This window comes from Brienomyrus brachyistius, chromosome 20, assembly GCF_023856365.1.
Source record: "Brienomyrus brachyistius isolate T26 chromosome 20, BBRACH_0.4, whole genome shotgun sequence".
NCBI classification, from domain to species: domain Eukaryota; kingdom Metazoa; phylum Chordata; class Actinopteri; order Osteoglossiformes; family Mormyridae; genus Brienomyrus; species Brienomyrus brachyistius.
This window is the reverse complement of record NC_064552.1, coordinates 8356501-8369283: the sequence shown is the minus strand read 5'-3', so window position 1 is coordinate 8369283 and position 12783 is coordinate 8356501. Positions and strand designations below refer to the sequence as shown.

The following is a 12783-nucleotide window of genomic DNA, read 5'->3' as shown; positions in this document are numbered from 1 at the left end:
GGATTAATGAAGGCTAATTTGATAGTCAGATACGTGGTTACCGATCTGTGTTAATAAATTTATTTGAAAATGCTGAGATCACTTCTTTTTTTGTTTTCATAGTTCTTTCCACAGAGTTGCTCCGGACAGAACATCTTCGAGAACCTAAGAGAGTCAGAGAAATCGTCAAACTGTAGGTTCCACTCTTCCGACTTGCACGTACGCAACTACAAGAACTTGAAACACAACAGCTCGACCCAGACGGACATCTTCAACCCGAGCAGCGCAGAGGGGAAGAAGGACCCTGCCGAGTCGGAGGAGGCGCCGTTCTGCCGCCACAAGCCCTTCTCCGTGGGCTCCCTGCACACGCACTCCCTCCGGCCTGCCGAGGACCATGCCGCGAGCTCCTTCGCCGGCGAAGCCTTCCAGGAGCGCTGCTATGGCCGCGTGGAGTCCATCAAGGGCCAGTTCGCCTTCGAGTCCGAGTGCATGATGGCAGAGGCGGCGCTGGAGAAGGAACTCGTCCAGAAGCACAGCGGGGGCACGTGGCCCAAAATGATGGCGGGAGGCGCGTCGGCGACAGAAAGCGCTCAACTCTCCATATTCAAGGTGCCAAAGCCGCGGAAGTCCATCTTCGATGCTGATACCTTCAAGCGGCCCGACACGCCATCCAAGCTGGACTACATGTCCTCGTCTCAGTTGCCGCCACACTCCCCTCAGCCCTCAAAGGAGGCGTCCTCCCCGGCCCCCCCGACTCCCCCCACTCGCAGCGACTCCTTCAAGTTCAAGCACAAGCCGCAGACCAGCTCCGCGTCAGACTCCACGATCACCAAGGGCTCGCCTCCCCCCACCCCTTCCCCATCCCCCGCGACGTTGACTGTGAAGCAGGAGGCCATCCTGGATGTGCGCGACAGGAACGGCAACCATTTCTTCTTGGAGGCCGGTGTGGACTGCAAGATCCTGCCTTCCAGGAAGTCGTGTGACGACGACGTGGGCCGCCTGAGGACAGAGGAGCAGGAAGTGAAGAGGCCCCGCCCAAAATCGGCGCCTGCACTGCGGCGAAAGATGACTCCCCTGCAGATTCCCATGCCAGCCTTTCAGGTAATGCCAGAGGTCCCCAGAAACTACGTCAAACTCCGTCCCACTTTGATTAGCGCTACTGCTGTTGGTTTCTCTGGCAGAACTCAATAAAATTTGCTAAGCTGGTTAAGAATGTACAGAAAAGTGTGGGACAAATTGTGCATTTTCCTGGATCAATATGGAACAATCCCTGCATTAAATGCGATGGGAGGCAACTCAACTCACAGCATTCTGTGACCAGTGGAATTATTTGATATGGTCCCAGTTAATTTTCGAAACTCAGATTACTTGCCGGCAAGGCACCTTGGTTAATTTGTGCAAGAAAACAACATTGCTGTAGTTCTGGAACCTCCAAATCTTTAAGTGACTCAATTATTGTAGGGCAGGAAATCACTGGAAAACACAGCTGCATATTGGGTTGTCCAACTTCCTTGAGCTGCAGCTGGATGTCAGATTATAACGTTGCTTTGCCTTTCCACATGTTTGCAGGTTCAGAGTTACTCTAATGATGAACAGTCTCCTGAGCCCAACGAGATGGGCCGATTCTCTCCCAAGCGCTCCCATCGGCACAGCACGGGCTTTGCCCCGCCCGGCTACAACGGAACCATTTCAGCACGTATGTCATACTGGACACGCTGCTAGTTGTCTTTGTTGCATGTTCTCTCTTATAAATTTAACGACTTCTTCCTCCTGGTGTTCTGACCTCCTTGCTTTGTGTTATTCTTCAGTGTTTTAGGCTTTTGTGGTCTTGAACGTACTGGAATGTGCAAATAGTAATGCATGCAATTTATTAAGGTTGTTGCAGTGTTATCTATTACTTGCCACTGTTAGAAGCCTTATCAGTGGACAGAAATTGTGCATCTTAAGGCCTTTGCCTTCCTGGTGCTCCTCTATATATTGGACACATTTCTGGTGCTAGAATGTCATTTTACACTGCCCGTGGTGCTCTTTCTGTTCACGCAGAGCCTTATCTAGTTCACACTCTCGGGTCATGTGACCTCTTCATAAGGCCCTCTCCGTGTGATGTTTTCTTGTGTAACGAATAGTCATGTCGAATGTATTGGAGATATGCAAAATCCATTCACAGCATGTGTGAGTCTTGTCTTGTCTGTAAATGTTCACTCACAGCCTCAGTGATATAAATACCCAGAACCCCTTTGGGCACTTGTCTGTTTTTAACTTCTACGATTAGTTTAGCCGTTGTCGTTAGCTAGGTGTACATAACTACATTACATTAAATGCTTACATTAAATACTTTTAACGACTAACATTTACTGTTTCGAATCTTAAAGTAAAACCTCAGTTGGATGAGGCCGATTGTTCTGAACTGGACGAGACTGTGTCGGTACCGTCCTTCGGGATCTGAAGGGGTCTCGGTGTTAAACCTCTGCCCTTCCGTTTTATTTTGTCACAGACTCTGCACACCGAGGCTTGGCTCCGTGCCCTGCGGTAACGGCTGTAATGAGAAATCCAATTTACACAGCCTGGAGTCACCGGGTTCACACTAATAACTGCTCTGTCCCCAGCCAAATCTGCCATCCGCATTCACACCCCAGGTACCCACGGAGACGCAACCTCTGGCTGAGTCAATGTTCCCGCTCCACATCTCTCCGAGCGTGACAAATGTAGCATTTCTTTTCTGTACAATTGCTTAGATCTCATAGCTTGTCTCGCTGTTCTTCTTACTGTGGAAGTGTGTGCTGCTTTTTCCGCTTCCCTTTTGTCATAATTCTGTGTTTTCCCTTCATAAGAACCGTATAAAGTCTTTTCAGTGTTGTGATTAAAGGTTACTGAAGGGCAGTCAGAGTTGGTGTAAGAAATGCAGGGGAAGAACTTGCCTTATAAGCCCTCTAAGTGTCCCAGAACGCCCACTCTCTCTGTCCCCACTGAACATCTCTGAGGCTAAGAATGTAGATCTGCCATGAAGTCAAATCTCCACAGATGCTCGATGCTGGGGGGAGAATAGAGCAGTTTGAGCCATGGGTCTCTCCTTCTTTTGGAACGCAGCCCCCAGCACCAAGGGCGTCTGAGCTTGGACTTGAGCCACAAGCGCTCCAGTGACTTCACGGAGCCGGCGCGCAGTCGGACGCCTCACGGAACCAACTCCCTGCCCTCGAGCGCTCGACTGGGTGAGGGGACGCGGCCGCTAACCTCCATTCAGTCCCGCCCACATGCAGCAGGGAAACCACTACGTTGTTAGAATGCTTCTGTCAGGCGTAAAACGACCTTGTTTTTCTGCTCATGGGTGCCTAAAGCGATACCGTTTTCTTTTTCTAGGTTCATCGAGTAATCTCCAGTATAGGACAGAGCGAATTAAAATCCCATCCACTCCACGGTACCCTCGGTCCATGCTGAGTTCCGATCGAGGTATGCTTTCTGGAGCCATATTTGCTCTTGGCCATTCTCCAATCCTTGCACATTTGAAAGTTCAAAGACTTTTTTTTAATTTTTTTTATAAACCTATCATCATTTTTAAATTTGGGTTTGAGATGATTTGTGGTTTCGGTTCTGTGACTTAAGAATAATAAGTAACAGTTGGAGAACCGCAGCCTCTGATTCTTGTGGACGGTGATGCGCCGTGGCGTTCTTGGGCTGCTCCCTTGTGATTGGCTGACCTTTGCCTGGCAGGCTCGCTGTCTCACTCGGAGTGCAGTAGCCCCAGCCTCATCACCCCTCCCCAGTCCCCCCTCAACCTGGAGACCACCTCCTTCGCCAGCAGCCAATCGCAGAGCTCCATCTCCACGCTGCCCAGAATATCCATCAGCCCCGTTCCCATGGGAGATCGTAGGAAGGACAGGTGAGCGTGCTAGTTGCTCTCTCAGGGCCTGCTTTTCCAGTTTAGTGGTCTACATTCAATGCTTCATTAATAACTCGTCTTTATTTGTTTTTAAACCTGTAATTTAGCAGTGAAGAAGACACTTGTCCTGGTTGGAGGAACCCTCACTTCTTGCTCTAGTTTGTGCAATAGTTTAGAACAGTGCTGCTCAACCCAGCCTGCATTTTTTTGTTCCCTTCAAGCTCCCAACACCGGTACCCAGGTATCCAGTGTTCTTGATTGCTTGATTGGTTGATGCAGGCACGTTGGGAGCTGGAAAGGAGCAAAAATATGGACTGTATGGGGGTCCTGCATGACTGCGTTGAGAAATGCCGGTTTGAAAAAAGTTTTGGCTAATCCTTCAAATATGAAGAATCTGACATGATCCAATGACGTTTCGGTTCTAACTCGTGCATCTCTCGTTCTTTATAAATTTCACTGTGAATTCTGTCTGGACTGCTTGCTTTTGTCCTCCCACAGTTGCGCATTTTTGAAGGTGTTGCATTAAGCTTCTCTGTGATCCTTCTCTCCATTTATCCCTCTTTCCTTCACCTTTTACTTTTCTGAATCTTACAGATATCTGTTCCGTAACAGATCCTTTCTAAGAATCCCTGTGGCTTCTAGGCCAAGGTTCTCATCACTGAGAAGCCTGAGGTGTGTGTCTCTGCCAGTTAAGGGAAGGGGATGTCCCAAAGCGTTCACGGGTGAAAAGCTCGCTCACTCAAGATCAAGCATGATGATCACACATGCTGCAGCACTGCGGAGTGCTTCGCTAGTATCTGGTTACTTACAGGAACTGTCTGGTTATGTAAATGACCCCTAAAATGTGGGTCTGCTTGAAAAGTCGCTGAAAATGTCAGTTGGATCAAAGTATAGCTGAAGTTTTTCTTTAGTAAATTTGTTGGGATTGGGGTGGGGGGGGGTCATTACCCTTGTTGCGGCGTTGAGTTTTGTTTATAGCCGCAAAGTGGGACACGCCTCTCTCTTATACTGAACACTCATTTTACTTTTTAAAAAACAAACTGCGTTCATGTTTTGAAAATGGTGAAAATTCCATTTGGGAAATGGGAGTTGAAATCCATGCCAGGGTACATCCTGAGGCTCTGTACAGACCACCTCACAGCCTGCCACGGGATGTTACTGTACTTGTTGCTTATGCTGGAGATTGCATGCCTGGTCTCTGCATCCCCCCTCCCCCCACCTTTTCAAGTGGATTTATTACCTTGCATGATATCTACACCAGTGTTTTCCAACCCGGTCCTCGGGGAACCACAGTCCGTCTACATTTTTTGCTCCCTACTGGGAGCTGGGAGGGGGTAGAACCGTATACTGCTGGTAGTCCTCGAGGACCAGCTCGGGAAACACTCATCTACATGACTTGTGAAATTTCCACCATGATGATAGATGTTCAGAGTATCTTTTATATCAGAGATGTTTCCTAAATCCTGGTATATTGTCGGTTTTGTGTGTGATCGCCCCCCCCTTTGCTGCACTTTTTGTGTTTATTACCTTGTGGTGTGAGGATGCTGTCTTTAACATTAAATCCATTTGCTCAGAGTTCTTGCAGAAAAAACACAGACCGCATGAAGATCCTCTTCCAGTGTATGTCTGTTCTGCAGTGGAATGAATGAGTGTGTGTGTGTGTATCTGACCCTCCTGTGCTCTCTGTGCTTCTGTTCCTTAAGGCCTTATCTGGAAGAGCCGCGCAACGTCATCGTGCACAAGGGCGCAGAGCCTCTCGGCATCTCCATCGTCAGCGGCGAGAACGGCGGCATCTTCGTTTCCAAGGTGACGGGGGGCAGTATCGCTCACCAAGCTGGCCTGGAGTACGGGGACCAGCTGCTAGAGGTATTTCCATCGTCCGGTTCCTCTCTCAGTTGGCGGTAAAGCCTGGCGTTGCCCTCCCTGACTGCCTGTGTCCGATTACAGTTCAATGGCATTAACCTGCGCAACGCCACGGAGCAGCAGGCCCGGCTGATCATCGGGCAGCAGTGCGACACCATCACCATCCTGGCCCAGTACAACCCCCACATGTACCAGCTCGGCAACCACTCGCGGTCCAGGTGACTCCACCCGCATCCTGTGGCAATTTCCATGAAATGCATTAATGTGCCTCATTCATTCCGATCTGTGGAGAGGTTCTCAGGAAAGTGGTCACATGTGCTTCAAACTAGCGGGCTGTCAACATCGTGGGGTTTTTGCGTTGTCCCTCTCCAGCTCCCGGATGGAGCCGATGAGCAATCAGTCGACCCCCCAGGGCAGTGGTGCCACGACCCCAGACAATCACTCCACCATCGACACGCTGAGCGAGCAGGATGAAGGCACCATGACTCCCCCCTCCAAACAGACCACGCCCACCACTAGCCCCCGCAGCTCAGTCAGGTGCGGCGCTCAGTTACTCTCAAACACAATCTCCTTTATTGAAAGAAATATAAGATAAAACGGGCGGAATATAAAGCTGCGATCTTTGCAACGTCTGTAGCAGTTTAGAGGTCGGCGAATTAAATATATATGCTCTTTTCTGGCTTTTTATGCATTTTCTGGTGGTGAGGAAAAAATGTTTGAGAGAGGTTTAATGCCTAAAGTGACTTTAAACAGAAACCATTTGGTTCCACTCCTCTTCTGCCTTTTCGGTCTGTGGCCGCTTCACAGGATGTCTGTGGGGGCTTCCAGGAAGATCCCCGAGCCAAGGATGGTGACGTTGAGGAAGACCCAGGGGGAGCTGGGCATCCAGATCTGTGGCGGAAACCAGCGTGGGATCTTTGTAGAGAAGCTGGAGGACAGCAGCCCTGCCAAAGACGCTGATGTCCTTCTGCCAGGAGACATGATACTAGAGGTTAGAGGAAAGCCCTGGTCCTCCCTGGGAAGACCCTGCAATTAGTGCCTCTTCTAAAAGCTTTAAATTCCGATTTATTGTACTATAGATATCTAGGTCATTTTTTTGGGAGTACAGAAAAGCTAAGTAGCTTTTACCCGTTTTAGAAAAGCTAAATGAACACCAAAGCCAGGACATCTTGTATGTCATATATGTTTCTTACCCCTTCAGTGAAAATTGGTTTTGATAAACCTTTTTTTTCCCCCTCTTCTTTTGCAGTACAATTCAGTTAGCATGAAACATAAAACTGCTGAAGAAGCTTACCTTGAAATGTTAAAACCTGCAGAAACTGTCACGTTGAAAGTTCAGCACCGTATCGATGAGTTTAAAGTATTTAAAGATACTCCAGGAGATGCATTCTATATAAGGTACGTGAGCTACAAGACGGACTCTATGTTCCGCGTTTTCGTCTTGTACGTAGCATCATTAATGTGTGTTGTTGGATATTTGTGTGTGTTTACACGTGTTGCGTTTTTTGTTTACCTTTGTGAAACCACAGAATATGAATTTGGATCATGGTTAGGGGATCAGGAATGTTTTGAGCTGGTTTGTTTGGTAGTTGGTTGTGTGGTGTTGAATTTGGTGTACGGCTGGGATTGCGGTCTTAAATTCCATTTAGTGGCACACTTCAGACTTGGGAAAAGGGAAAATTAATTTTAATTCTGAATTTCCTGCAACTTGGAGGGAATCCGGATTCCATGAATCATAACAGTGGCCCCAGGAGCTGTTAATGCAAGAAGAATGTAGTCATGCAGTTCTTTGTGAAATGCACCTCGTACTCCTGTCTCCATGCAAACGCTCCAGTGTGCCAAAAAGCTGTTTATTGGCTTGACATAACCATGACACTGGATTGCAGTTGTAATCTTAGTGCAGTTTAGCGAATCCGATATCCTTTTGTTTATTATCGATGGAGGTTCCTTTCTACAACTCTTCCCTAAGCTGTTTTTCTTGGAGTTGATCTTGAATGAGAGGGTCAAGAAACTTGAAGCATCACTCACGGTGATCCTGAATTATTTTTTTATCGACGCAATGCAGAGAAACGGTGTAATGTCAGCTAACACACAATTTTTTTTAAAATATTTTGAGAGGTTTTGAGGACACAGCTTTTAATATAGTAATGCCTTGTTGTAAAATCCTGTTTTGCTATCCTGTAGCATTTAGGATTTCAATGCGCTTGACTGGTTCTTTATGATTCTCTGGACTTCCTCTGTGAACATGACTGCCGTTGCTCACTTTTTCTGATGCAATTCGCTGTAAATATACAAGGGCGAACGTCTTTGGCAGATCATCATGCTGACAGTAGCTGTCGGCTGTAGTGTTTTTGACGTACGCCGAGGTCCGTTTGCTTGATCGGTCCCCTGTCCCTTTTACAGAGCACTTTATGACAAGGCTGCTGAGATGGAGCAGGAGCTTAGTTTTAAGAAAGACGACATTTTATTTGTTGAAGACACTCTACCAAAGGGTAATTTCGGCTGCTGGATGGCTTGGCAACTGGACGAGAATGCTCAAAAGCTGGAAAGGGGACAAATTCCCAGTAAATACATGTGAGTGATGTCGCTTTCTGTATAGATACTTAGTCAATGGAAAATCAAATGTGTCTTCCAATAAGGGTGTACGTTACCCTGTGTCAATACTTAAATTATTCTTAACTGTGTATTATGACGGCATAATGAAATGATTTCGCAAACATTTACACCGTCGCTTCTCTTATTACCTACAGGATGGACCAGGAGTTCTACCGGAGGTACAGCATGTCTGAGATGAAGGACGAGAACGGCTCCAGCAAAACGCTGTCAGCCGCCGCCCGCAGGTCTTTCTTCCGCAGGAAAAACAAACACAAACGCAGCGGGTCGAAGGACGGCAAGGATTTGCTGGCCCTCGACGCCATAAGCACAGATTCGATCCCCTTCATGGAAGGTGAGCCGCCTGGTCCCGCATTTCTTTTAATAGACGTGAGACATCTGGCCTGAGCCGAGTGGTCATTGACAGCTGTGCTCTGCTGCTGACAGACTGTGTCAGCTTGGCCTATCAGAGGGTTCAGAAAGTGGAGTGTGCTTCGCCGCGACCCGTGCTTATTCTGGGGCCTTTAGTGGATGCTGTCAAGGACATGCTGGTCAAAGAATCTCCTGGGAAGTTCTGCAGATGTGTGCTTGGTTAGTTATTTAATCCTATTATTATTATTATTATTATTATTATTATTATTATTATTTATTTCTAGATATGATTCAACTAGGTTTAGCCTTTGCCATTTATGTATTCATGTTTGTCATTCCGTCTTCCATGGTTCTGCTTTCCAAGTCCCTTTACTCCCTTCTCTAACTTTCTTCAATTTTGTGACGCCTTTTAGAGGTGATGAAGGCTTCCCAACAAGCAATAGAGCGTGGCGTGAAGGACTGCCTTTTTATCGATTACAAACGGAGAAGCGGCCATTTTGATGTAACGACAGTCGCTTCAATAACAGAAATAACAGAAAAGGTTTGTGCTGTCTTTTTTTTTTTTTTTTTTTGAAATCTTCAATTTCTTATTTTGTGAAATGGTAAGTTTATTAAACGAAGCGAAGTCTCTGCAATTACACTGTGGCTGAAACTAGCATTTGAGCTAAATTAGCATCAGTTTGATGTGTAAATTGATTTAAATCACCATGCAATTATGACTCATGCAGTGCATTTTCATTGCTCATGTATATAATAATTGTTGTCATTTTCTTCGTAGGACTGTCACTGTTTGCTTGACATTGCACCTCACGCCATTGAAAGGCTTCACAGCGTTCACATTTACCCAATCGTCGTTTTCATTCGGTACAAAAACGCAAAACAGATAAAGTAAGCATCTGAGTTCCTACAAAGACCTTTTCCTGTAAAATGTCTTGTAAGACAGGGTGAGCTTCTCATTGCATAGAGCTTGTTTTTCCCATTTTTAATATAGTGATCAAATCTGGTTTCCAAAATCTGGTGGTTTTTTTTTTTTTTTTTTTTTTTTTTTAATTATTATTATTATTTTATTTTTTATTTTTTTTGGAAACTTTTAACAGGATTAGCTACCATTTTCTTTGGCCTGGTCTCTGTCCTCCCGTTATCCACAGTACTTTGAAACTGTAAACAGTGTAGATTGGTGGCTCTTTCGGGAGCAGTACGCAAGTGATGTTTCATTTTTAATTTATGAAATTGTAAAGGAGTGCTGCCTGGCAAGATTGTAACATTATCAAAGCACAAAAAGAATTACCGAGGGTTGTGCTATATCCAGTTGCATAAAGTAATTGATTTTGGCTAAAATCAATCTTTCGTGAAATGAAGCCATAGAGCATTTTATTTGTTTTAAATTGTGGGCCAGCTTTCTGATTTTTTTATTTATTTATTTATTTTTTTGCTCTCTCACATCAACCTACGCCATTGCAGTTAAATGCAGTGGGAAACACTGAAAGATGTGCATCGTCCTTAGAGCAAACACCTCACCCAGTGTAAAATGCCAGTACAGGATGTGCTGGTCTCTAGCATGGTAGACAGATTACACCACCTAATCAAAAGCCATTCTGTCTCTGAGGTGTCGGTGAATGGCTGTTTGACCCACAGTCACAGTTCATGAGTCAGCTGTCCCCGGGACAGCCCTCTTCAAACGTCACCTAGTGGCACAGTACTAAGCCAGCTGGCTCACGCTAGACATTGTGAACAAGATGCAGGACATTCAGTGAGCTAATCTTCTACCTGACCTTTACCTCACTGATCAGCGGGAGCCTAATCTGCCTTGATTCAGGACTTGAAGTAGTCAAGTGACTTTTTGGGAATTCCTTTGAATTGTCAGATTCCTGTGATTGTTGCAGGTGGTATGTCATATGTTTTTTTTTTTTTTTTTTCTATGTGTAAGATTTTTATACACGTCTGCTTTTCCTCTTACAGGGAGCAGAAGGATCCAGTGTTTCTGCGGGATAAAGTGTCTCAAAAACATTCCAAGGAGCAGTTTGAGGTTGCGCAGAAAATGGAGCAGGAGTACAGCAAGTTCTTCACAGGTTCGCCTTTTGTGTTTCTCCGTTTGCACTAGCTTTTAAAGGGGACTTCACACCTACGAAAAGCATGGACGAGTAGATGAATAGTTCTAGAACACAGAGCAGCACTTTTTTTACATCCTTTTCAGGGCAAACTCTGTATTGTATATTGAATTAGAACACTGAACGAAATTGAACATGACTAAAATGCGACTGATTTTGATTTCAGGTATTGTCCAAGGTGGGAGCCTGTCCTACATTTGCACTCAGATCACGACTATTGTTGATCAGGAGCAGAATAAAGTCCTGTGGGTTCCAGATGACTCTCCGTAGATGTGGTGGAAGCGACTGCTGAAGCTTGCAGCCTTTGCATCTGTTTAGAAAGAGAAAAACACACACACACACACACACACACACACACACTAAAACCTTAACTACATGAAGGGGTACAATACACTGAACAATATTTAAATAGCAAATTGTTCACATTTGTCAGCATTTTATTATTGCAATCAATATAACCTGTAACACAGAGCTTAAGTTACACTTGTCTACAGGAGGAAGTTTATATATAGCACTGATTTTATTTTATTATTTTTTTATTTTTTCGTCTGTTGTTTTTGTCATACTTAAACATCTGACTTAGTGATGCTGCATTTAAAACACTCGTTTACAAAAGAAGTATTTTTATGTAACGCTTACTTGAATGTGTAGCTTTCCCTTAGTTACTCTCCCAGTTCTGCTCTCCCCCCCCCCCCCACCGGTCCCCTCCCTACATGAAATTTCCTCAGCGGGGTGAAGATGATACGTGCAACATGGAAGTGCCTTTTGAAAACCCATAGAGCATTCGACAGCAGGGTAATCGGACTGGTGTGAAACGTGCCGGGCGGTCCTCTAGGGGGCGCCCCGCGCAGTGTTTTAAATGGACCTTTTCTGTTCTCTCTAAGATCTTAATGCCTAACTAGGTAAGGCACCTAGTACAGTAGCAAAGGGTCGTCCAGCTCTTAGCAGAGATTAGCACCACCCCCACCCCCCTGGCCATCTGCTTTTGTTTGTCGCTTTTAATGTATCTATTTAAAAACATCCTTGTGCAATTTTGCATGATTCTTAAACCTTTTTTTTATTATTTTCCCCCTTGTTTAATCTGTATTAGTGTTGTAGATGTTTTATTATTTAAGTGGGTTTTGTAATTCAAGTATGTGACACAGTAAATGTAGTGCGGCAGTTCATTTGGTCCTCAGTACTATGTCCCCCTTCTGTATGTCGTGCCAAACTCCTCCACATGTTCTGCTTTAGTTTTGCACTTGTAAGTCTGTGAACCCTTCCGAGTCGCATTTAGATATCCTATCATTTTTATCACGTTCTAGGTACTATAGTCGTACTGTACAAGCAAGTGTAATTTTGAGTATATCACGAGTTCCTAGCATTTCAGCGTTTGCTCGGCATGAAATTTGCCTTTCACACATACACCAACTGAAGAAAGTAGACTCCTCCTTATATGAAAAAGGGATGTTTTCTTGCACATTGTAATGGAAAATCGGTCCATTTTTAAGCATTTGGGTTAATTAGGAGTCCACAATTAGAAGTAACTTTAAGGTCAAACTATGTGCTATATTTTTCACATACTTTTCTCATGTGAGGGATACATTTTGGTTTCTCTGTAGACCTAAGTGAAATACAACAAAAGACAGACAGACAGGTACTGTTCTGATTGGGATTTTCTTTCTTAAAATATGATTTGTATCAAATGTTATGAAATTAATATGAGAATAAAAGTCTTTTTTCCTGTACCACTAAAATTTTGAAATTTAGGTGTTCCGTTAATCAGCGCCATATGGCCAAGCCGTACCATATGTGTAAATGACGAGGCTGCTAATAGTTTTATGTATTTTTTTTTATTTTTTATTTAGCTTCCTAAACACATTTGCCTGAAAATTTTGTATTGAGATTTTAAGCACTGGGCCACTTGTTTAAAAGTATGCATAATGTTCTTGTTTAGATTTACATACACAGGTTCTCAAAAATGAACTGTATCAAAATGTTCTGTGTGTTTTA

The 12783-nt window shown here is 44.8% G+C and overlaps 1 protein-coding gene across 10 annotated transcripts in view; it reads left to right on the top strand.

Annotated features, from left to right (window-relative positions):
* Window positions 1–12527, top strand: part of dlg5a (discs, large homolog 5a (Drosophila)) — a 47338-nt gene extending 34811 nt beyond the window's left edge. For 8 of the 10 annotated variants that reach the window (XM_048987303.1, XM_048987302.1, XM_048987307.1 and 5 more), the window contains 19 exons: window positions 103–1080; window positions 1549–1675; window positions 2474–2615; window positions 3067–3188; window positions 3337–3426; window positions 3688–3856; window positions 4451–4528; window positions 5560–5722; window positions 5804–5937; window positions 6092–6256; window positions 6527–6710; window positions 6969–7117; window positions 8123–8293; window positions 8470–8666; window positions 8759–8902; window positions 9097–9224; window positions 9462–9571; window positions 10643–10752; window positions 10958–12527. In XM_048987303.1, coding sequence (XP_048843260.1) covers window positions 103–1080; window positions 1549–1675; window positions 2474–2615; window positions 3067–3188; window positions 3337–3426; window positions 3688–3856; window positions 4451–4528; window positions 5560–5722; window positions 5804–5937; window positions 6092–6256; window positions 6527–6710; window positions 6969–7117; window positions 8123–8293; window positions 8470–8666; window positions 8759–8902; window positions 9097–9224; window positions 9462–9571; window positions 10643–10752; window positions 10958–11061 — 3465 coding nt within the window. In that variant the 3' untranslated portion in view covers window positions 11062–12527. The remainder of the gene's footprint in view (window positions 1–102; window positions 1081–1548; window positions 1676–2473; window positions 2616–3066; window positions 3189–3336; window positions 3427–3687; window positions 3857–4450; window positions 4529–5559; window positions 5723–5803; window positions 5938–6091; window positions 6257–6526; window positions 6711–6968; window positions 7118–8122; window positions 8294–8469; window positions 8667–8758; window positions 8903–9096; window positions 9225–9461; window positions 9572–10642; window positions 10753–10957) is intronic. The other 2 variants (XM_048987304.1, XM_048987308.1) reach the window with 1 other exon arrangement.
* Window positions 12528–12783: the final 256 nt, after the last annotated feature.